Source organism: Poromitra crassiceps (genome assembly GCF_964638095.1).
Source record: "Poromitra crassiceps genome assembly, chromosome: 17".
Lineage (NCBI taxonomy): Eukaryota > Metazoa > Chordata > Actinopteri > Beryciformes > Melamphaidae > Poromitra > Poromitra crassiceps.
This window is the reverse complement of record NC_139635.1, coordinates 38,220,580-38,244,932: the sequence shown is the minus strand read 5'-3', so window position 1 is coordinate 38,244,932 and position 24,353 is coordinate 38,220,580. Positions and strand designations below refer to the sequence as shown.

Genomic DNA, 24,353 nt, shown 5'->3' with positions numbered 1-24,353 from the left:
ACCACCTCCACCTTGACTCCACCACCTCCACCTTGACTCCACCACCTCCACCGTGACTCCACCACCTCCACCTTGACTCCACCACCTCCACCGTGACTCCACCACCTCCACCTTGACTCCACCACCTCCACCTTGACTCCACCACCTCCACCTTGACTCCACCACCTCCACCTTGACTCCACCACCTCCACCTTGACTCCACCACCTCCACCGTGACTCCACCACCTCCACCGTGACTCCACCACCTCCACCTTGACTCCACCACCTCCACCGTGACTCCACCACCTCCACTGTGACTCCACCACCTCCACTGTGACTCCACCACCTCCACCGTGACTCCACCACCTCCACCTTGACTCCACCACCTCCACCGTGACTCCACCACCTCCACTGTGACTCCACCACCTCCACCGTGACTCCACCACCTCCACCTTGACTCCACCACCTCCACCTTGACTCCACCACCTCCACTGTGACTCCACCACCTCCACTGTGACTCCACCACCTCCACCTTGACTCCACCACCTCCACTGTGACTCCACCACCTCCACCGTGACTCCACCACCTCCACCTTGACTCCACCACCTCCACCGTGACTCCACCACCTCCACCTTGACTCCACCACCTCCACTGTGACTCCACCACCTCCACCGTGACTCCACCACCTCCACCGTGACTCCACCACCTCCACCGTGACTCCAGCACCTCCACCGTGACTCAGGAAACAGGAAGCAAATTCCAAAACTGCTGTAGATCCCCTCAGTAGATCACATACCTCCACCAACGCAATTGTCAGCCTATGCAGGTCCCGCGTGTTTTGACTGGGCCTGAATCGGGACATGAGATCCGCCTGTTCATAGCCACCACATGGCCAATGAGCATGAGCGTTACCCTTCTACCACTGGACCACATTAGCAGGACAGTTACTGGATGTCTCAACTGGACCAGTGCCCCATGTTGTTTGATTGGGCTTGTCTTGGATGAGTTGCTTCTTCCTCTGTCTGCTGATAGGCACACAACAGTTTGATGGAATTATGTGAGTCCATTCAGTTATATGCCTTTTTTCTGAGCAGCCACCACACACCACACCACCACACCCCATTTGGCCAATTGGTATAACCCGGACCCCAAATCTGTGTTGAAGACTGACACTTAATGGTGAAAAGTAGGGTGCACTGACCTGCACTGACCATCTGCTGATCTTTGGTGGCAGGTGATGTCACGGTCACCACGTATTGTACCCTAGAAGGTGACTGCCCAAAGACCAACCTACAGTATAGCTGCTATATTGTATTATTCAAATATTTTTATTGTTTTTTTCACAGCACTCAGTCCTCCAACGCTTAACGCAGGTTACGCTTCTGTAACCTGTGGGAACTCCGTCTCGAAGTAGGACAGAAACGGTTGCCAGATCTTAAGGTACTTCTGGGTGGAGCCTCGGGCAGTGTGTTTAAGCTGTTCTAGTTTGAGATGGGACATTACCTCTTCTACCCAGCGCTTGTGGGATGGTGCCCTATCCTTCTTCCAGCTGAAGAGTATTAGACGTCTAGCGAGTAATGTAGAGAATGCTATAGCTTCAGCTGCTATATTGTAAGTTGGATGTCAGAGATACGTGGGCCGGATCTGCACCCCCCAGACGGTTTCATACGGCCCAGAGATGTTTGAGGTGGAGGGTGGGGAAAGCCTTCTGTAGAGATGTGTAGGCTAAAGGTGAGGATGATTCCTCTGTTCTGCACATAGACTTATTTAACTGTCTATGGTTCTGCAGCCTACGAGTCGACACTTTGAGTGTGGACGTAACTGGCAGTAAAACAGTGATAGAGACGTTGTTGTGACAGGTGTAACGTCAATTTACTGTCAACTTGATTGAACTTGAACTTGGTCTATATACTGTAGCTATTAGAGCTATATTGCCTCACTGGAAAGATGTTTAATCCTGTTACAAAGTTGAGCATTTTAACATGGAGGGAATGCCTACTGCCCCCGACGCCTAGTGGCCATTTGAGGAACTACGGCTTTTCAATTCACTTCCGCATCATCAGAGGGCAGGGGGTAGGCTTATTGCACACTGGTGCGCGTGTGCGCAGCACCTCTACTTTTCTACTGCTCTACTAAGTGTATGAATAGGTAACACGCTTTCTCTGGAACTTATGATCGACTATTGCAAATACTAAATATCCACGTGTTGGTGAGTCCATTTGAATTTTGCCAAAAATAATCCTATTATTATATTATCCTATATCCTATGAGGTGTCATTTGAACAAATCCGGCCCGCTACCTAATATGAGTTTCACACCCCTAGTCAAGTCAAGTCAAGTCTAGTTTATTTGTATAGCACATTAAAATAAAATAATAATAAATAATAATAATAAATAAATTAAAATTAAAATAAAATGGTTGAAAATGGACATTTAGAGCAAATACCCTCTTTAATCAGTTCTCCCTTGCCGCATGACACATCCTTCCACAAAGTTCTGTACAAATCTATTGATAACTTTTGAGATATGCTGCTAACAGATAGACAGACAGATGGAATGGGCCGAAAACAGAACCAACGTCCAACTCCGTTTGGCAGAGGTAACAAGAGATTCAAGAGCAAAACGTCAATATGTTGGCCCAAAAATAAACAACTCTAAAGTAAAAGCCTGTCCAAGTCCCCAGAAGCATCCTCTGAGAAGTAACCCCCCTAACCTAGGACATGGAACGACCTGATAATTGCCACTGCTTCTGTTGTCTCTGAGAGAGGGAGGGAGGGAGGGAGGGAGGGAGGGAGGGAGGGAGAGAGAGAGAGAGAGAGAGAGAGAGAGAGAGAGAGAGAGAGAGAGAGGTTACATACTCAGTGGATTCAACTTGGCCATGCAAACAGGACATAGGCACATCTACTAGTCTCTTGCTTATCAAAAAATGTGCACTGAGGTGCCAAAAATATCTAAATGAAGGACAATAATATTTATATTTTTTTTTCTTGTTTTGAACATCACAATTCGTTCTATATCGGATGCTTTTCTGCCATCTGCTTTGGAGGGAGAGAGAGTGAGAGTGAGAGAGAGAGAGAGAGAGAGAGAGAGAGGGAGAGAGAGGGAGAGAGAGAGAGAGTGAGAGAGAGAGAGAGAGAGAGAGAGAGAGAGAGAGAGAGAGATAGAGAGCAACAGACAGGAAGAGATAGAGACATGAGCAGGGTTTGCACCCTTTGCACTTTTTGCAAATGATGATGTATCAAATGAGTGAATATCAAAACTGAATGGAAAGTTGGATAAACATCTCTGCAATATTGCCCAAAAAAAAAGATTCACGCTCACTTAAGATATTCATTTTTACAGAAAAAAAGAACACATTTCTTGCATAGATAATGAGGTAGGCGTGCTTTGATTGGCACGATGAACGCTTTATATTGTTATGTGCTCATTAGAATAGCAGCAAGCTGCATGGTGCAGTTGAATATCACTAGTCACATGTCTTTGTTTTGGTCTTCAGATGAGGGCTTTTTAAATAGCCCAGATGAGCTGAATGGAAACAAAATTGCCCGACTCTTAATCAAGTCTTGAAATACTCCTCACTTTCCCGGCGGATATGTTTCCTTCTGACGTCGAGGAAGCCGATTTATACGGTCCGACCCGGCCGGATGGGAAACGCATCTAATTTGACGACGTTGTTTTTTTTGGGTCAACATTTCAAAAGTTTGGCGTGAAAATCCGCCTGACAGCTGCATGGACGCACGGCGAGCCAGACAGAAGCAGAAAGGCAGACCTGAAGAAGGGGGGTAAACAACACAGGAGAGATGGAGAGACTGAGGACAGAGAGAGAGAGAGAGAGAGAGAGAGAGGGAGGCAGTCTGAGAGGAATAGAGGACAGAAGGGGAGAAGACAGAGAGAAACAAGAGAGAGACTGGCACCTTGAGTCCACCGGGAGCGCTGCGTCCTGGCTGTGATGCACCCGCCCGCGGCTGATTGCGGTCACTCTAGTGAATGGGGGGGCGGATGCAGCAGTATTGTGATATTGTCTGGCAATATATTGCAATATATCGCATTATGCAAGTTTAGATGTTGTAGAACGCACTCAATATGACAAACAACAGTTTTAGGATCACTCAAGACTCAATACTTCTACATTTGTTACAAACCACGCTTGTTCACAAAATTTCAGGGTGATTTTGTCTGAATGTTGGTTTTAGGACCAGCATTCAAATAAGCATATCTTCTTCAGCTATTTTCAGATTTCAATGTATGACACATTAATTTGAGAGCACTTCTATAATCTGTGAAAAACTGAAAAATCCTGAAAAGTCCCTGTCACAAATGACCAAATCAGCGAGTCAAAAAAGTGGGCCAGATCAAACGCTCCCTCCTGAGATGCTCCTGGTGGAGATATGAAGCCGTGCGGAGGACGGAACAAAACCCGCGTTGCAGCCAGAACACGATGCAGTGGAAACCAGGTGTCAGTAACAGTCTGTGTGTATTGAGGCTGGCCACGTACCGTCCAAGGCTTACCGAGGCTCTGGGGTAGTGGGGACACTCTCCAAGGCTACAAACACCATCTCCTCTGTACAGCCAAGAGGGCATTCCAATAGAGTGGACCAAACACTCAGCAAAGGACAGGCTTAGAGAGAGAGAGCACATTTGGAACCCCCCCCTGCACACACACACACACACACACACACACACACAGAAGGGTGGTGATCGTGGGGGAGGCTTAAAAGCTTCAAATTGCCCAAAATGGAAAGTGTGGTCTCGGCTGGAGAGAGATATAAAGAGAGAGTGAGAGAGAGAGAGAGATAAAGAGAGTGAGTGAGGGGGAGAGAGAGAGAGAGAGAGATAAAGAGAGTGAGTGAGGGGGAGAGAGAGAGAGAGAGAGAGATAGAGTGAGTGAGGGAGAGAGAGAGAGAGAGAGATAGAGTGAGTGAGGGAGAGAGAGAGAGAGAGAGAGAGATAAAGAGAGTGAGTGAGGGAGAGAGAGAGAGAGAGACAGAGCTCTGTGATCTGTGGTGTACTGGGGCGATCTAAATCTGTGGCTCAGATGGAGGCAAAGAGTTATGGGTAATGACCCTAAAAGGCCCCATCAAAAGGATCGTGCTGGAAATGCACAGAGGGAGCTGAGTTCACGAAGAAAAGAAACTGACAAATAAAAGTTGCATTTATGTTATTGACATGATGTCATTATTATTATCATTGGTATGTCATCTTATATGTCTATAGAGCTCAACAGTCACGTGACTTTCCGTGACGTCTCCCGGTCTCGAAGAGAATTCCCCATTCATTTTCTCCATACATTTAGAAAAATCCTTCCAACCAGAGAGACTGAATCGTGAGTGACCATAAAACATTTCAGTTGGAGCAAAAACAAAAAATAAAACATGGGGGAAAAAAATCTAAAATTAGCTGTCCCCCCCCCCGCTTTTTATTATTAGATCTGGGGAGAGCCACATACTAGCACATGCTTCCTCCGATACTTATGCAGTCGCCAGCCGCTTCTTTTCACCTGACAGTGAGGAGTTTCACTGGCAGGACGTAGCGCGTGGGAGGATCACACTTTTCCCCCCAGTTCCCCTCTGGCTTCCCACCCGCGGACACGGCCAATTGTGTCTGTAGGAACGTCTGAACAAGCCGGAGGTACCGCTGTCGGGAATCGAACCCGGGTCTTTTACCTCTACATTACGCAGACACCTCTTATACTGAATAATTATAACCTATTAAAAATACACTAATTATAAGATGTAGCCTATGACAGGTGGTACTGTAAATCATCTGAGATTTAGAGCTGTCTTTGGCTAATTCAGGTCAGTCGTTCAGTCAGGGGTACACTATCAAACTTCACAGTTTAAAGTACTTGAGAGAATAATTTCCCACAATTTACCCCGTTCTTTGTTGAGCAGTATCTAATTAACAAAATTAATTAAGCAGGCTATATTACGGTGAAAATTAGACTTTCACAACTTAGCCGTAAAATTTTCCCTGTACACATTATTCAAAAAGACTAGCGTCACCCCTAGTGTCAAAAAGGGTGTCATCGCTGATCCTAGTGTCAGAAACGGTGTCATCGCTGATCCTAGTGTCAGAAACGGTGTCATCGCTGATCCTAGTGTCAGAAACGGTGTCATCGCTCCAGAGGGGAGGAGGAGGGTGTCGAATGGTGTAGATTTTAATGGCTGTGCATTTGTTCCTCGAAAAGAACAACTAAATGTGACAGAGGACATGACAAAGATCTTGTAGTAGACTTTGGATGAGACCGAAAATGGAAAAAAGAAAGAAAAAAGATAAATAACAACATTGTTGTTGTTAAAGGAATAGACGGTTGTGGGAGATTAACCTGCTGTTCCCCATCAACTTATCCATTTAGTGAGGAGAACAAAAACACCAACATTTCTTACTGTTGATAGTCTAGCTCTCAACAGTGTACGCTAAAGTTGAGCATGGACCTTATCACTCAACATTGGCTACAGATGTTACCTGTTTCGAAATACCCTATTGGCAAAAAAATACTCCCGCGGTGCTCGCGGGCATGGTTGGATTTTTTCTTTTGTTTGCACCAGTAAGAATCCAACAAAATGTTAAATGAAAGCTGAGAATCCACAGATTCCAACGGTATTAGTCTGATCACTCTACGACCAAAACTCACTGAACTAGCAGCCGGAGAAAAACACTTACTGTTGTGACATGCCACATGGGGCGGCAATAGGGTAACCGTTAGCCTATGCTCAAATGTTAGCATGGAGCCTATCACTCAACATAGCTTATGCTAAAATGTTGGAGCTCATGGATGATTGTGGTGTCTTTGGTTTCATCGAGCGACCAACAGGAAGATCTCATTTAAAAACGTGGTTGTAGTGTCGAGGCAATAATTGAATGCTTTGTTGTTTGGATCAATAAATCTATTCAATACATTTATTCCATGAAATGTATTCCATGAAATAGGTCATCTGTACAGAGAGTCACACTTCTGCTAGAAATGTCAGTCAGGAGTGTGCACCCACACAAACTCACCTCTCTATCTTATAGCGAGTAGTGACTGCCCCCCCCCACCTGCCTGAGTCTGCTGTAAAATTCCATGAGTTCAGAGGACTTCAGTTGTCTTGGTAATTCATCTCTCACCTAAACCCACAGATGGACAGGCAGAATGCAATGATATCTACTCTCTCCCACGCATGACTACAGACCTTGGGAGCACAGCAAGAACAGCAAATCCCTGACTCATTTCAATGGAACATCAGCAGCTCCCAGAGAGAAAAACAATCAATCAATAATCAATCAATAATCATTTTCACTCACAGTAGAGTGATCAGACTAATACCATTTGAGTCTGTGGATGCTCAGCTCTCATCTGACACCTTGTTGGGCTCTTGATGATGCAAACAAACCAAAAAATCAAACCATTACTGCAACCGCTGTGGCAGTACTTTTGCGGCGGTGGTGCACTTGGAAACTAGTAACATCTGTATTCCTTTCATTTTCAACACGCTTTGTATCAATATCATCTCGGTAATATATGCAGATGGACAGTGTTTACCTTGTGTACGTTTTCTCCATCGAGAAATCCACTGCATATATATATATGCAGTGTATATATAATACAAAGCAGGTTGAACATCGGAAAATCCTTCCTTTAATGGGAACACACAACTGTGTGACAGTACAGAAACTAGTTATGGTAGTTATGGCTACATTTTGCTTGACTCTTGTGTGGCAATTACTGTAAGATGCGGGAAACCCATGTATTCCAGTTTGAGCTACAGGTTTACCTCAGGGCTACTCAGCTGTGGATCACAAACAAAACAGAAGGTGTGCACATTGAATCTAAAACCTGTCCAACTAAAGGTGAATATAATAAGCTACTGTAGGACCTGACGTGACTTAATAGTTCATAGTTCATTATAGTTACTTAAAGAACTACAACTCCCACACTCGCAGAGTTCATCCCCCGAAGTACCGGAAGTAATGTTAAGATATCCGGACTAACACGGAACACTGACAGCCACAAGATAGCCTTAGCTGACTGTTAGAAGCTGTAACCTGTACGTCAGTATACGTCCATTAAAAGTTGTTAAACGGCACTACCCGGGGTGATCATTATAGTTGCGTAGGACACTCCTACGCTACGGTTGCAGATAGGGGGTACGGTGCCGCAGTCGGTAGCGCTGTCGCCTCACAGTTAGAAGGTCCTGAGTTCGATTCTCGCCTGGGACACTGTGGGCATTGTGGGTTCCCCCCATATCCTCAGTGCCCACTGCCCAGGTGGGTTGTCTCGTCGTAAGGGCCTTTCTCTCTGTGTGGAGTTTGCATGTTCTCCCCGTGCTCCCCCAGGGGGTTCCTCCATATATAACCCCCCCACTAAAAACATGCAGAAGATCAGATCGTCATCGTCATCCGACCAGTGACGACAACATCCGAAGTTGGTCCCCGGGCGCTGGAAAGAAAAAGCGACCACTGCTCGTGGCCTGCCCCTCGGAGGAAAGGACATGCCTGGATGGGTTAAATGCAGAGGACACTTTTCACCGGCCACCGTCAGCATGAGTGTGTTGTGGCCGCATGCATGTATTGTGGTGTTCGTGTGACAATAAAAGACGGGCTTGTCCGTTAGGAGAGAGTCCTACAGCTACCTATCTAATTAACTAAAGGAGGCATGAAAAACGGTTTCATCTTTAACTTGAATACTCCTAATAATAAATGGGTTAATTAACTCGGGGCACAAACAGTGTAATTACATACAAAAGAGTGCGATCACACTCATTAAATTTACACGCCTATACCCAAGAGGTGTGAAGTAATGGCTCCTAAATAAATGAATAGACAAATTCAACCCTCTGATAACCTCAGGGTTGTTTTTTTTGTTTTGAGGTGTTTTATCTTTTCCTTTTCCCCCCTCACATTTAGATCTCATGAAATGTAATTCAATTGAAAACATTGAAATGATTTACCATTTTGACCACTTGTCATTACTTTGAGCATAGAACACGATTGAATTTGGTTGAATGCAAAACCTCATTAGTTTGAAGTTGATGGCTGCTGCCGTGTTCATTTGCTTGCGTGGCTGCTGAATAGGCTTTCCTCAGAAGCTTCCATTCAGATAGTCTATGACTCCTTTTCAGCTGATTCTGCTTTCAGAGCTTCTCTGTATGTGACAATGCAGAGAGAGTCGTGTTACGTGATGGCTCTTTCAGCCCCGTGGCATCGCTCCCCACCTCAGCCACATCCGTGCACCTTCATCACATCTCTGGGCCTTGTATGCTTTGTATGGTTTTGGAATGATATGAACTGTCAAGCGGGGGTTAATACTCAGCGAGGTAACATGATGCGACATATTGCAATGTGCATTTTTCATCCGTGTGGAATCGGCGGATGGGGCTTGTGTGATGATGATGAAGAAGATGGGCGTTTTGCCGCATGCTAATTTGTCGCAATGTCAACAGGCATGTCAAAGGTGGAAGTCTTCTTGACACCCGTGGTGAATTAACACAAACATATATTTTCATACGTTTTCCACTTCCCTCCCTCCCTCCTTCATTACATTCTTTATATGAATCACACAGTCTTTAGTTTCTGAATTTGATGATGCGCTGTAACAATCAAGCCTTGCATATAGCCTGCAATACACCAGTGGGTCTCAAACTTTTTGGGCTTCGGTAACCTCTTTCCCTGATTTCTGAATCTAAGTACATCCTTTACTCCACTACAACATTTTGCTCAGAAAATGGCAAGAGAAAACTACAGCATATGATGATGCAATGAATGAATGATAACCAACCTTTTGAAGAATATAACATTACAAAGTCAGAAATTGAGTGAAAGAGATGCAATGAGTGCCTCCTGAGCAGATTTATTTTAACGTTTCATTTATTGTCATGATTTATTCGTACATTTTCCCCCTTTCTCTGAAGTACCCCCTGCAGTACCGCCACGTACCCCTAGGGGTATGCGTACACCAGTTTGGGAACCACTGGCCTATACACAGAACAGACTTTCTACCAGAACAAGTTGACACGGTTGCAGATAGAGGGTACTGTTGCAAAAAAAAAGGCATTTGAAAAGGTAGAAACAAAACAAATAGCAGCTAATCTGGAAGCGTGTTGCAGAATATTTCAGTCCCACTTGAATCTTTTCTCCAGAAATCCTCATGATTGTGGCACCAACATGTAGAAATGTCAGTTCCAGGCTTGCTTACTAATGTTAACAGTTAATCTACTATGCTGTTGCCAGTACGAAGAGCCCTTTGTTGACTGGGAGAAAAAAGAATCCAAGCTCTTCAATTCATTTAATTTTTTTTCTTTTTTTATTAGATTTTCTTTATTTGCTGCAAACGGCAGTTCACCTTTATTAGGCTACGTTTTATTACCTTTATTTGTAATATTAAGCTCAGAAGGTTCAATGCAAAATATACTTCAACACAAAATGAATTGTCCCTCAATACCTACTGTAGATCTCTGCCAACTTTCAACAAGTGTTTACAATGTGTGTGTGTGTGTGTGTGTGTGTGTGTGTGTGTGTGTGTGTGTGTATACATAATGTACACTCCCCTACCTTACCGTAGCAAATAAAAACTTAATGGAGGCTACTTCTAACGAGTGAAGACTGCAGCGCAACAAGGAAATGACCACTCCTGCCTCTGCCTTCTAAATAAGACAAAGAGCGAGTGAGGATCAAAGAAAGCGAGAGAGAGAGAGAGAGAGAGAGAGAGAGAAGAAGGGGTTGCAGGAGAGATGGATAGACAAACAGACATGCGCAGATGGAAGAGAGCCAGAGAAAGCGGATTGTGATCGGCGATGAGAAGTGTGTTATTTAACTGTCTCCCAAATTGAAGCCACCCCTGCCAGATTTGCTACTAGCGCGCACACAAACGCACGCGCAGACCCAAAAGCACCTGCCAAAACATGGACGGGGAAAACTGTGACTAATTACATCTCTTTCCAAGCCATTGAAAGAGTAAATACCAAAGAAAATAGCGGGGCACAGCAAGACTGACTTGGCTGTTGAAAATCATCCACAATTAGATTGTGAACTGAGGGGAGAGGAAGCTTTTGACACAACAAATTGATGATCGTGAGACAGACAGACAGACAGACAGACAGACATCCATGGGCGGACAGATAGATTCAGTGAAGCAGCATGAATGCCATACTGTAGTCTTTTTTTTGCATGTTTTTTAGCAGGGGGTTCCTATCTGGAGGAAACCTCAGGGAGAGCATGAGGAGAACATGCAAACTCCACACGGCCCTTTTGACAAGCCCCACCTGGGCCGTAGGCACTGAGGACATGGGGATGGGAACACACCCTCAGCGCCCACAGCGTCCCAGGTGGGAATCGAACCCAGGATCTTCTTGCTGTGAGGCGACAGCGCTACCACTGTGCCATCGTGCCACCATACTAAAAATCAACAACAACAAAATGTTTTCTAATATATGATTTACGCATTTTGAAGTGCAATGGCTTTTGAATGGGTTTCGTAGACTGTGGTTCTGAAACCTCTTCAGCACATTATTATTTCAATATAAGTTAAGTGCTTTCACTATTTAACTGTTAAACTGTGAAGAGCACTTAAAGTGTTATGCCATGCACTAAGGTGGACAGAGGCTATGAAGAGAATGGAACTAGCGTGCAGTGCAGAAAAACTTCTTCACCTTTCTCTGAAGATGAAATATGCACTAATCATGCGATGAGAGATTTATGTATTTATTTATTAGAGGGTTGTCAACATCTATCATCTCAAAATCACATCAGGCTAGAAAAAAATAGTGAGAATTGAACGGCATCTCTGCCTATAATAAAAGAAAACAGTGATGGTCCAATGCGTAGATGATGAGTTGAGGATCTGCATTGCGCAGCGGGGAGGGCAACTAATGAAAGCTGCAGATAGGAAACAAGGTGTACATGGCAGGTTGGCACAGCGGGCTGTGACAGAGGAGGTGACAGGTACTGACAGTGCCCCAAACTGCCAGGAAATGCCCTTGGGCAAAGCACATCTCGTGTGTGTATGCACCTACCTGCTGTAAGAGCTGGCACTGACAACCATGCTTTTTGCGGGGAGAAAACAGCTTCTTACCCGTCCATGTGGAGATAGAACTCACACACATGACGTCTCTTTACCAATTAAAGGCAAGCAGAAAGCCATTTGAAACGTGCCTTACAGTAAGTGACTGTTCTCCTCAGGCAGGCTGCAGAGACAGCCAGCTGACGGGCTGTTGTCTCGTATGTTGGCTCTGCCATGTTAAAGTGTGCTGTCGGTAGCGATATCGCTATAAAACGCTCACTGAGGCACAGGCTACAGGACCGTACTGTACAGTATGTTGTGTTGCATAACTGTTTGTTGGCACTTGAATGAAAGAGGTTCATTGTTCACTTTGTGCTGAACAGGTGTCATGATGAACTATGGATACATGGAGCCATTTGAAAGCTGCGTTGTATTTTCATAAATGCATGCACATCAATTAATCTTTAATGCTTCATCCAGCATCAGTGATTCCTAGTCACTATATTTATAAAAGTGCCTATGAGGATTGTTGCTATCAATGAAACATAACGTCTGATGCAGCCTATTCAGATTTCTTTTTTAAGTCATGTTCCAACCATTTCCCATCGTTGTTATTATTAATCGTGATCTTTTTATCCACCTTATTTTTGAATGCCCCACTGTAAAAAATAATTGTGCGTACAAGGTCCGGTTTAACGTGACTATTGCTGCAGCTTGCCATTTCCTAATGTATTCTACTTGATTTGAAAAGATGGCTGCCTACACTCAGTCTCTTGTACCCTGGCTGAATTGAACATTTATCTATGAATGAATTTAGCTAGTTTTCTGTTGCGTGTGTGCTAGATTGTATAATGTTTCTTATGTAATGTCTCCTGTCACTAATACCTGTAAACGAATGGATGTGTTGGATATGTGCTGTTGTCCTTTTAAATGTTTTTTTTTGTTTCTTTTAGTCCCTACCCCTCTCCCTCAAGAGGCTTGCCTTTTGTCAGGTCGCCATTGTAAATAAGAATTTGTTCTTAATGACTTGCCTGGTTAAATAAAGGTTAAAAAAAAAAAAAAAAAAAAAAAAAAGAACATAACTTGGTCAATAAGTATGTAACATACAAAATAAAACAACCCGTAATATCTTAATTTTATGTAGAATGCAGAGGCCATGTAACTGTTTAGTTAAACTTGCATTCCAGGAATATTGTGCTCTTAACACGTTAAGTGCCATAGCCGAGATAATTCGTCTTACATAATCCAACGCTTGAGTGCCAGAGCCGAAATAACTCGTCTTACATAAACATTTTTTTTTTTTGACGGTGGGACATCAATCAACAACTTTTACATCTTCGAGATCACTATTGGAGCAAGAGAATGTGTATAATCTATTTTACCGACCCACTAAGTGTTGACAGTGCTCCCCCAGACGAGCGAAATCAAAGAAAAAACTGCCGCGGGAGCAAGCCATTCAAGGAAATGGCGAGGCGATTTTACAGTAATCCATTCCACACTTGTCTTGCCCGAGAGCGGCCGCGCAGGCAGCCGCACACAGAGAGCGGAGAGCGATTTGCAAAATAGATTATAGGTGAAACACACTTTGAAACACCTCAGAAAGGCCAGAATCAACATCTGCCCATCGCCCACGCATTCCCCGGCCCATCTTGACTCGCACAAGGAGCGTCCGCACGCAGGCAAGCAGGCAGGCAGGCACGCAGGCAGGCAGGCAGGCAGCAGCAACGCGCTTCTGACACGCCCGCTGTAGAGCCAGGAGGAAGGAGGAGAAGACACACGGAGGGAGGAGTTTGAATGAGAGGGGTGTTTCCTGTTGTTATGGAGGAAATTACTGTTCAAAACTATTGTTTAGAATGTCTGACGGTCTTACTGATGCCAAAAATGAATGGTTAAAGTGACTGTTCTGTCGAATTTCACAAAAAGCCATTTATCTCTGAATAAATTTCCAGACGCTGAAACCATGCTGTACTCAACGGCTAATATCTACATAACTACTAACTCTGCAAACTAACTCTTTTAGACAGAGAAAGCACACATTCTATTAGTTATTTTTAGATGATTGGTGTTCATGAATTCTTAACAGAAAATAATCCTCTGCTCTTGTAAAATGAGCCAGAATCCTCAAAAAAAACCCTGGCACAACTTACCTACAGGATGAAAAAATGGCTGGCACTCAATGTGTTAAGATGACGTTAGTGGCGCGAGTCTGTTTCGTCCTGAAACCCACACGCTTTGCGGTGGTGGTTTTAGCGTAACCTATGTGCGATTCGAGGCGTAAAGTATGTGCGTTTTAGCGTAACTTATGTGGGATTCGAGGCGTAACCTATGTGGGGTTTGGCGTAACCTATGTGCGATTCGAAATAACGTATCCGAGATAGAAAACGTTATGAATATAGCCACGTTATAAACAACAAACTAACGCCGGTGATCCGTATGGAAACAGTGTTACTCGAAATGGTTAATATTGGCCACAGCAGGCGATTACCCATGAATGCACTGCGCTCTTAAAGGGATATTTATCGACGAGATTTTTGCCAAGCTGGACCTGATTAGTGATTTGCTCCGTTCGCCCAGACGGGTGTCAAGCTGTCAGCAACAAGGCTGGGAGGATCACACCGGAAGAAGCACCCATCAGCAGATCAGGCAAAAATGGCCGCCAAAAATAAGGTGGATAGAACAGTTAGAAATTGTACGTGACCTGAAAGATCATAATTATTCATAATAATTGATTGATTTATATAGTGCATTTCTAGATACTCAAAGCACATCATCACATATCGGGGGGGAAGGGGGACTCAACTCATCCACCACCGATGTGTAGCACCCACATGGGTGATGCACGGCAGCCAGTTCGCACCAGAATGCGAACCACACTTCGGCTATCACGGTGCAGAGTTGAGGACCTAATGAGCCAATTAGATAACGAGGGATGATTAAGTGCCCATGATTGAAGGCCTGTGTGGGAATTTAGCCAGCGCACCGGGGTTACACCCCCAAGAGCACCGGGGTTACACCCCTACTCTTGTGAAGAGTGCCGATGGAATCTTTAATGACCACAGAGTGTCAGGACCTCAGGTTAACGTCTCATCCGAAGTACGGTGCTCACTCACAGGACAGAGTCCCTGTCTCTGCCCTGGGGCATTGGAGAGATTATTCATGAGACCAGAGGGAAGAGCACCTCCTACTGGTCCTCCAACACCACTTCCAGCACCAGTCTCCCATCCAAGGAGTATCCTAGGCCAGACCTGCTTAGCTTCCCCAGGAAAGCCAGTAATGTAATGCAGGAGCCACTGATTTAATCCCTCAATTCACTGCTTCAAACTAGCCTTTATGTAATATTAATGCAAACACTTTCATTTCAGATCTTTCTTTAATAAATCAAGCTGTTGACATAGGTCATAACGCCCTTTCCAGGTTTACAAGAATGTTCAATGTGTGGACGCAGGTGGAACTGGCTTTGTGCTGAAAGAGACATGAATACCTTTGCTGTGTGTTTCTGCAGGTTTACAAGACGTCCTCCCGGAGTTCCTGCGTGGGCGTTTTGTGGAGGCAGCTCTCAGCTACGTGGCGTGTAACTCAGAGGGCGAGCTGCTCTGCTCAAACAACGACTGCTGGTGCCGATGCTCTGCCCGCTTCCCAGAATGCAACTGTCCCTTTGTCGACATCAAGGTCATGGAGGAGAACCTGAAGAAGAGCAAAGGGGCCTGGAGCAGCTTCAACCAAGAATTCATGGAATCAGGTATGAGCTGGCATGCTGGACAATACACTCGCTGGGAATGAGGTAGAAAACCTGTGAATAACGGGGTTGTGTCTAACAAGGTTTTGGTTTGGTGTCTACAACAAGAGAGCTGGAGCAGCTTCAACCAAGAATGCATGGACTCAGGTCTGGGTTAGCAATATAAAAGTCTCTAGTAATCAGGTAGAAACATTGCTGATAATGAGGTTGTGTTGAATTAGCTTTTAGTTTACTGTCTACTCTAATTTGCTGTATAACAGAAGCAACAAGCGAAAAGTGTGTAGCCACCCTGCCCCTGCCACCCACAGCCCCCTAGCCACTCCCCCCACAGCCCCTTTTACCCTACCTCCCTTCCTTGCTCTCCTCCTCCTACCACCCATATCCCCCTAGCCACTCCACTCCACCCCTCGAATCCTGACTCTCTACCACCTTCCTTTCCCTACAGTAGCTAGGGCCCCTAAACTCACTAAACGTCTATGACTGACTGAGTGAGTCAGTGTCGTGACTTTTCCATTCCCTGACCCCGCCATGGCAAAAATCATGGAGTTAAGTAGGGGTTGGTACCATTATTAACAGGCTTGCAAGTTATGAGGTAGAAGATTTGTTCGTAATGAGGTTCTGCTGAACAAGGTTTTAGTTTAGTGTCTTCAACAGGAGCAGAGTGACGTCGACGCAGCTTCAACCAACCTTTCACGGAGTCATACAGTACTATAAGATAGGATGAGTAGTAGTGATTAGTCTAAAATGTGTTAATAATGAGGTAGAAAAGCTGATATGCAGTACTGCAATGAGGTTCTGTTGTTCTAGTGTCCAGGATGAACAAGAGGGAAGAGGTTCAGAAATTCACTGTCATATAGCCTACTGATGCTCTGATTGCTGATATTCACTAAAGTGCATTATTGTATAAAACCAGAGCAAAAAGGGCAGAAGATATTTCACCCAAGAATTGAAGGAGACAGGTACGGTAAGGTGGTTGGTTAGTCTAGGTGACAGAATGTCATTATTACAAATAGTGTGCGCGCATACTCTTAACAGTACGGTACAAGTCACAGCATGGACAGGGTCCTCGCTGCAGCCATGCGGACATAAAGAAGTCGCTCCATGATTTTCCTGCTATAGTGGCTAACTGAGCGCATGAATTGAATATTCTTTTCTGGGATTTTCTTAATTCCAACAACACTGTGCCACCACAGCTCTTTGGCAAGCAGAGTTTCACTCATACCCCCCCACCACCACCACCACCTCACCTCGAACACATCCGTGCAGTACGTTTTGCATGAGCACACATCTCCTGTGCCATTTTGGCCCTGGTGTTCAGGAAGTCTGGGCTTCTCTGGCATATTATGATCCACTTATAAATAAGAGTAATGAGGCCTGGACAACAGGACAATGACTTCCTGCCACGAGATGGCTTCAGCTGTGAGAGAGGCAGCGTGCGGAACGCCACTGATTCATGGCTCTGCGGGCTGGAGGGCCTGTTTGGCGTAGTGGAATTTCTACTAACACTTTTCACTGCTCACAGTAAAGTGTTGTAAGAAGGATCAATCACACTTTCTGACAGCTCACGATGCCCTATCCCTAAATGAGTCACAGCACAAAGTCACCTTTTCTTCGTGGAGTTTATGTTCATATTATACACATAAGCCTGTTATAGGCTTCAAATATCTCAGACTATAGTGACAGATAATCAATTAAAGTTGTAATACATACGTGTTCCTATTGCCTTATGGGTCACCGGGTTCAAATCTTTTTATTTTATTTTGTTTGATGCGAGAGAAGTCTGGCAAAGCATATTTTGACATTTATAACTAAAGCTGATGGACATGGTCTTGTGAGTGTGTCAGACATAGCAATAGCAGTATTAGTATGGGTATTAGCAGTTGTTGTTGTAGTAGTTGTAGGAGGCAGAATTGGATCATTTTCATATGCCAATGCCACGTCATATATATTTTGTACGAGGGGAAAGAGATGAGACCTCTTAATATGGTTGTGGAATAGGGGAGACAACTTCACCGCGGTTTGCTTCATTTCTACTAAGCTAAGCTGTTTGATGAAAGTTAATAATTAAAGGAAAGTTGCACGGGAATTTAATATCCCCACAAGCTATTCATTCTGCAATATTCGTATTAAGGGTCGAAAGGAGACTTACAGTATGAGCTAACATTCTAACTTAGTGCCGTGGTGCCCGTTATCTCTTTTCAAGATTGCTTTTTGGGATGGAGCACCCCCCCCCCCCCCCTCATCATCAGGTGTACAGCATCACTCTTGTTAAACTCACTTCCAGCAGGCCGTGCTGCTTTATGAAAGCGATTCATCACGGGGAGCGAGACACAGGTGTGTCATGTAGTGCAGAACAACCCTAAACTGACTGGACCCACCAGCTCTCTCTCTCTAACGAGCTGGACGGGGGCGGGTGCCAGTTAATTGGGGGACGGCAGGTTCCTGGCAGGCTTCTCTTGAACTTCTCTTGAACTTTTGCGAGTGTGTATTGTATTACTAACCCCCCCCCCCCCCCTCCCCCCCCCCCCCCCCACACACACACACAGAGTTCGTGGTGACTCCGTGTGTGCCGTCATGTATTGGGGAAGTGAGTGACAGTAGGGAGGTAAACAGGGTTTCTTTGCAAAGTCAGCTGGTGTCACAATGAGGCTAAGTGAATGCAGAGCAACTTTTTTCTCTCTGCGTATTACATCTTGATAAAGATTGATGGTGTTCTGTGCTGTTGGACTTTTCTGGTTCCGCTCATGTATTTTAGTAACTTTGCATTGTTTGTCATGTAGATGAGGCCCTTTAGTGCTTCTGGATGCTCGTGTGTCTGAGTAATGAGCTAAATTTATCATAAGGCCTACTGTGTATACAGTACTTAGTGACACACACAAACACAAGGACATGAGGCATGCTGTACACACACACACACACACACACACACACACACGCTCGCGCGCACATGCATGCACGCACACACACATGCACGCACGCACACATGTGCGCACACACACACACACACACACACACACACACACACACACACACACACACACACACACACACACACACACACAAGCTAAATATATCATAAGGCCTACTGTGTATGCAGTACTTAGTGACACACAAAAACACAAGGACAGGCATGCTGTACACACACGCACGCACGCACGCACGCGCGCGCGCACGCACACACACGCGCGCGCACGTGCACGCACGCACACACACACACACACACACACGGGCTGGGTATCGGTACTCAGTACCTTTAAGGTATCGATCGAAATAACCCAGTAAGTACATGTACAGTAGTATTGAAACGTCTCAAACGATGCCTGCATTCCATCCTTTTGTACACAGATCTAAAAAGAAATACTACATTATTTGTGTGGTTTTGCTCGCAGCCAATCACCACGTATTGAGTGAAGTATCTGTATCACTTTAAGGGTACTGGTACTGGTATTGTAATTTTTTAAATGATACGCATTCCTAACACATGCAAACACATGTACATGCACACACACACACACACACACACACACACCTAAAATCACTCACACATGTACAGGCCCCACACAAGGCAAGTTAGGATGAAAAATGAATGCAGTGATCTATGCCAAATACTGTTTGACTTTCAGAGCTCGACGTAGTCACAGTCTCTCCCCTCTCTCTCTCTCTTTTCTCATCCCCCCGCATAATTTCTCTCTCTCTCTCTCTCTCTCTCTCTCTCTCACACACACACACACACACACACACACGTGCACGCTTTTAGCTGGAAGTGCCTCAGAGGTTGGGCTGCATTTCGTCTGCTGGGATGGGGTGATAAATTCATCGTGGCGAGGCGAAAACAACTGGGAGGTGTGTGTGTGCGTGTGTGTGCGTGTGCGTGTGCGCGTGTGTGTGTATGTGAACGAGTGCGAGAGAGGGCGAGAATAATACCCTCAGACCTCAGCCACTCGCACGTTTCCCCAACGAAAGAAGCAAGATAAAGCATTACAGGAGATGTTTAAATATGTTTCCCCTTTTATTTTCTTTTTTTCTTTTTTTTGTGCTTCCTGTCCAGGTGAATCTCGTGTACAGTTTGAGAGGCGATGTCCCGGGCAGGTGTGAATAAGATGCACTTTGAAGCATCATCACACCTTTGATCTTTGTGAAGGTGAAAAACACAGCTAGCCTCTGGGCTCAGCGCTATGCTAGTCTGCCACCGCTGATGGGAAAATGGGTTCAAAGCAGCATGAGATACAAAAGCCTGTTTAAAAAAATGTAAAGTCCTTTCTCTCTCTCTCTCTCTCTCTCTCTCTGTGTCTCTCTCTCAGCAGGGAGTGAACGCTCACTCCTGCCCACCCTCGGAGCAGGGAGTGAACGCTCACTCCTGCCCACCCTCGGAGCAGGGAGTGAACGCTCACTCCTGCCCACCCTCGGAGCAGGGAGTGAACGCTTACTCCTGCCCACCCTCGGAGCAGCGGGGAGTGAACGCTCACTCCTGCCCACCCTCGGAGCAGCAGGGAGTGAACGCTCACTCCTGCCCACCCTCTGAGCAGCGGGGAGTGAACGCTCACTCCTGCCCACCCTCGGAGCAGCAGGGAGTGAACGCTCACTCCTGCCCACCCTCGGAGCAGCAGGGAGTGAACGCTCACTCCTGCCCACCCTCGGAGCAGCAGGGAGTGAACGCTCACTCCTGCCCACCCTCGGAGCAGCAGGGAGTGAACGCTCACTCCTGCCCACCCTCGGAGCAGGGAGTGAACGCTCACTCCTGCCCACCCTCGGAGCAGGGAATTGAATGTAAATGAGAGGGAATAAGCTCCCTCTCTCATGTTTCATGTATGCTTGACCTCATTAGCAGCAGCATTGCCTCGCTCTGCCACATGTATGACGGCAGAGCAGCGCCTTCCTCACATCACAGCCCACAGCTGCAATCCTAACTGAATAATAATCCAGTTGACTGTGCGTGTAGGTTTAATCCTAATCATTATCAGAGCTCTATTATAAGATTGTCTCTTACATTTCTGCCAATAGGTCTCTGACATATGACTTTCTGCGAGGGAAATTGGGCTGGTAATTGCGGTAGCTTTACAAGAGGTCTGTCAATCACCACTTTTTCACTTTCCAAACAGGAGCCAATTAGCAGAGATCTCCAGAGGCCAAATAGTCAGGTGCAGTCTTACCTTTAGGCAAAGGTAGGCGCTTGTCTCAGGCCAGAGGGCTCCACAAAACACAAGAATAACAAGGAAGATAAGCTTATTTAAGCGCCACCGCAACAACGGTGAGTGTGCTGCCCTGAGGGTGCTGCCCTGAGTGTGCTGCCCTGAGGGTGCTGCCCTGAGGGTGCTGCCCTGAGTGTGCTGCCCTGAGTGTGCTGCCCTGAGGGTGCTGCCCTGAGGGTGCTGCCCTGAGGGTGCTGCCCTGAGTGCAGCTGCCCTGAGTGTGCTGCCCTGAGGGTGCTGCCCTGAGTGTGCTGCCCTGAGTGTGCTGCCCTGAGTGTGCTGCTCTGCCGACTGATGCTCAGAGACAAAGGCAAGGAAATCATAGATATGTGACGGACTGGTGTTTTGGGCAACAAGAAGGCCGAGGACATTTTAATTTGAATGTTCCGACTCCTAAAAGCAACATTCAGACAAAATCGCCCTGAACGTTGGTGAACAAGCTCGGTTTGCTCTGAACAGGCTTTGTTTACTAACAAATTATAATTATTTAGTTTGTTATATTGAGTGCATTCTTCAACATCTAAACTTGCGTAATGCGTATTATGATTATTTATTTTTTTAAATAAAAAAATCTTGATTTGTGCGATTTCGGTTGCCTGTTATTAACCCTTTCACCAGACAATGTCACATAATAATGTTGAATATGAAATATAGAGTATAGAAAGGATGGATTGAAAAGGGTGAGGGTGATGGGGTTTGAGTGGGCCCTGTGCTTGTCTTTGCCTGGCTGGCGTTGTTGCGGTCTCAGCTTTAGCTAGCAAGTTTGATCGTCTCAATTGATGAGCTTTTTATCAGCAACTGAGCAGTAAATGGATTTCAACATTAAAATCAGCGTGAAATGTAGATGTTGGATCAGCTACTGTTTCAGTCGCTCGGTGGCGTTTTGAAACATCGTTGTTGCAGGTCGGGTAGCGGATGAATTTAATACTTGAGCCGAACTACATGTGCAATACACGGTTTTAATGCTCACCTGCCAGCCAATCAGAAGAGAGGATTCACCCCGACCACAGTATAAAAGATGACGATGGCCCCAGTTAATCAAATTAGAAATTCAATGTTAATCCAATTTGAACAAGGTTTCATGAGCAGTAGGATGAAGTCAAACATCTCCCATGGCCTCCACAACCAGCAGATCTGAACATCACTGAAAGCTTATGTGAAATAGAGTTCCACCTCATCCCTCAAAGACATGTCCCTCTTGAAGAAAGGTCCAATATCCCACTAGATGCAATTTAGGGCATTGGTGGCAGTATTCCAAGAGTATTGAAGCTGTCCTGAAGCCAAAGAATAGTGTGTCACTCACAACAGCCATACTACTTATTAGCTCAATGATATCCATCTATTGTGAGGGGTGAACCTGAAGATTAAGTGAACTAGAGCAGTGGTTCTCAAATTGGGGTCCGGGGACCCCCAGGGGTCCGTGGCACTTTGCAAGGGGTCCACGAAAAGTTTTCAAGAAAATAAAAATAAAAACTCTTTTCCCAAAAGCTTCATAGTTCCACGTAAATATGTTATGCTTTAAATCTAAAATGCTTCATGGATTACATTCTAATCTAACAAACCTATCAATTTAAAAGTCAAGCACGTTACCGTGGAAACAATGAAGCTTAGCCCAAAATCACAAATCAGAATGAGGGGGTCCCCGGTATATTTTCTATCTTGTAAGGGGTCCTTGGCTGAAAAACATTTGAGAACCTCTGAACTACAGCTCTACCTGCATCCGTCAAAAACGGGAGGCTTTCCTTCATGAAGAATGGTTCAATATCCCACTACACACAGTTCAGGACATGGACCACAGTATTGAAGCTGTTTTGAAGCCATATATCTAAATGATATTAATATAGTCATTTTTGTCCTATTATATCATAGATGGAATTAGAGATTCTGATGACATCCAAATGGCTCACAATCAAAAATGATCTACAGTAGCATTGTGATGGCACCTCTGCTGTATACCTCAGTCTGTGTAAGCATGGGGTTCTTCTGTACACACAACACGATAGGTCCTGCTTGTGGCTTATAGAGTGGCCACCTGTGGAGGGAGATCTTTCAGAAGTCCCGTCTAGTAGCTCGCAGCGTCCGATGGGAATCTCTATGGGTGTGTTTGAATGCCGTTGGTAAATCGAGTGACCTCCTTTCGTCAGTTCACGACGCTTTCACTAAACTTGTTTGACTTTGAACTCGGCGAACGTGAAACTAGCCTCATACGACTTCCGCAATCTTGACTTGGAATACGTTCAAAAGGCGTGTGTACACTGTAACAGCTGTACTAAAGTGCTACGTGTAAGTGTTGTTTGCATAATGTGCCCTTCGCTCGGAGGGCGTTTCCAGATCTCAGAGACGGAACAAGCTATTTACCAATCATCTCCGTTTTTTACAAGTGGCAGCCGCAGATCATGGACGAAGCCACAGATGCTGGCTGTAAATGTTAAATTGCCTCTCTCTCTCTCTCTCTGTCTCGCTCTCTCTCTGTCTCTCTCTGTCTCTCTCTGTCTCTCTCTGTCTCTCTCTCTGTCTCGCTCTCTCTCTGTCTCTCTCTCCACTCCACACTGTGTACAAATCGTTTAATTGTCTCTGTGCCTCCATTGTGTTCATGAGAAAGCATGCCTGCGAGCTAACGGGGGGTTAGCGTTTGATACTCGGTACCAGCTACAAATGGTCCCCGCGTGGATTCCCACTCAACAATATCAGCACCCTGCCTCGTTGAAACTCCGCCCATTTCCAGCCTTTATAGCCGCCATCAAGCACGCCGCCTCGCTGTGCGGAGATGCACTTCCAGGATTTGTTTTTTTTCCCCCCGACTCGCAGAGATGAAGATTTGCTTTTTCTTTTCCAGATTTTGGCAACACATTTCTCTAACTTTGACGTTCTTTTTCTCATTTATTTCGCAGGAGGTTTGGCACAGGGCCAGGCACTCATCTTAGCTGCCTTCTTTCTGTCTGTCTTCCTTTCTTTCATTAGTTCTTTGTTGTGCTCTCTCTCTCTCTCTCTCTCTCTCTCTGTGTTGTGCTTTGCTCTCTCTCTCTCTCTCTCTCTCTCTCTGTTGTGCTTTGCTCTCTCTCTCTCTCTCTCTCTCTCTCTCTCTGTGTTGTGCTTTGCTCTCTCTCTCTCTCTCTCTCTCTCTCTCTCAGAGTAGAAATCCCATAAGCAGCCTTGCTGGCACTGTGCTTTTGTTGTTCGCTGCTGTTGTCATCATTGTGCCTCATCGCCTCTTCTGAGTGAAAGCAAACATAAGTGTGTACTTAGACTTGGATTGGGAGCTAGATTAGAAAGTGAAGTGTAATCTTCTCGCCCAAATTGTGACAGCCAGCGCGTCACCGAAGCTATCGAGCGGAGTGCCACTTCATAGACGACAATCCCACTCAGATTGAGCCCCTGTGGGTCAACCCTTTAGACTGATAGTCCCTCGGCATGCCTTTGCATTCGGCTATGACGAAGATGAACGACACATTGATCTGGTAATAGCAAAACA

At 45.5% G+C, this 24,353-nt stretch overlaps 1 protein-coding gene across 1 annotated transcript in view; it reads left to right on the top strand.

Annotated features, from left to right (window-relative positions):
• brinp2 (bone morphogenetic protein/retinoic acid inducible neural-specific 2) overlaps positions 1-24,353 on the top strand; it is a gene marked incomplete at both ends in the record, with an annotated part of 146,393 nt that overhangs the window by 54,151 nt on the left and 67,889 nt on the right. The window contains one exon of the mRNA XM_083653471.1: positions 15,459-15,695. Within this exon, the coding sequence (XP_083509597.1) occupies positions 15,459-15,695 (237 nt within the window). The remainder of the gene's footprint in view (positions 1-15,458; positions 15,696-24,353) is intronic.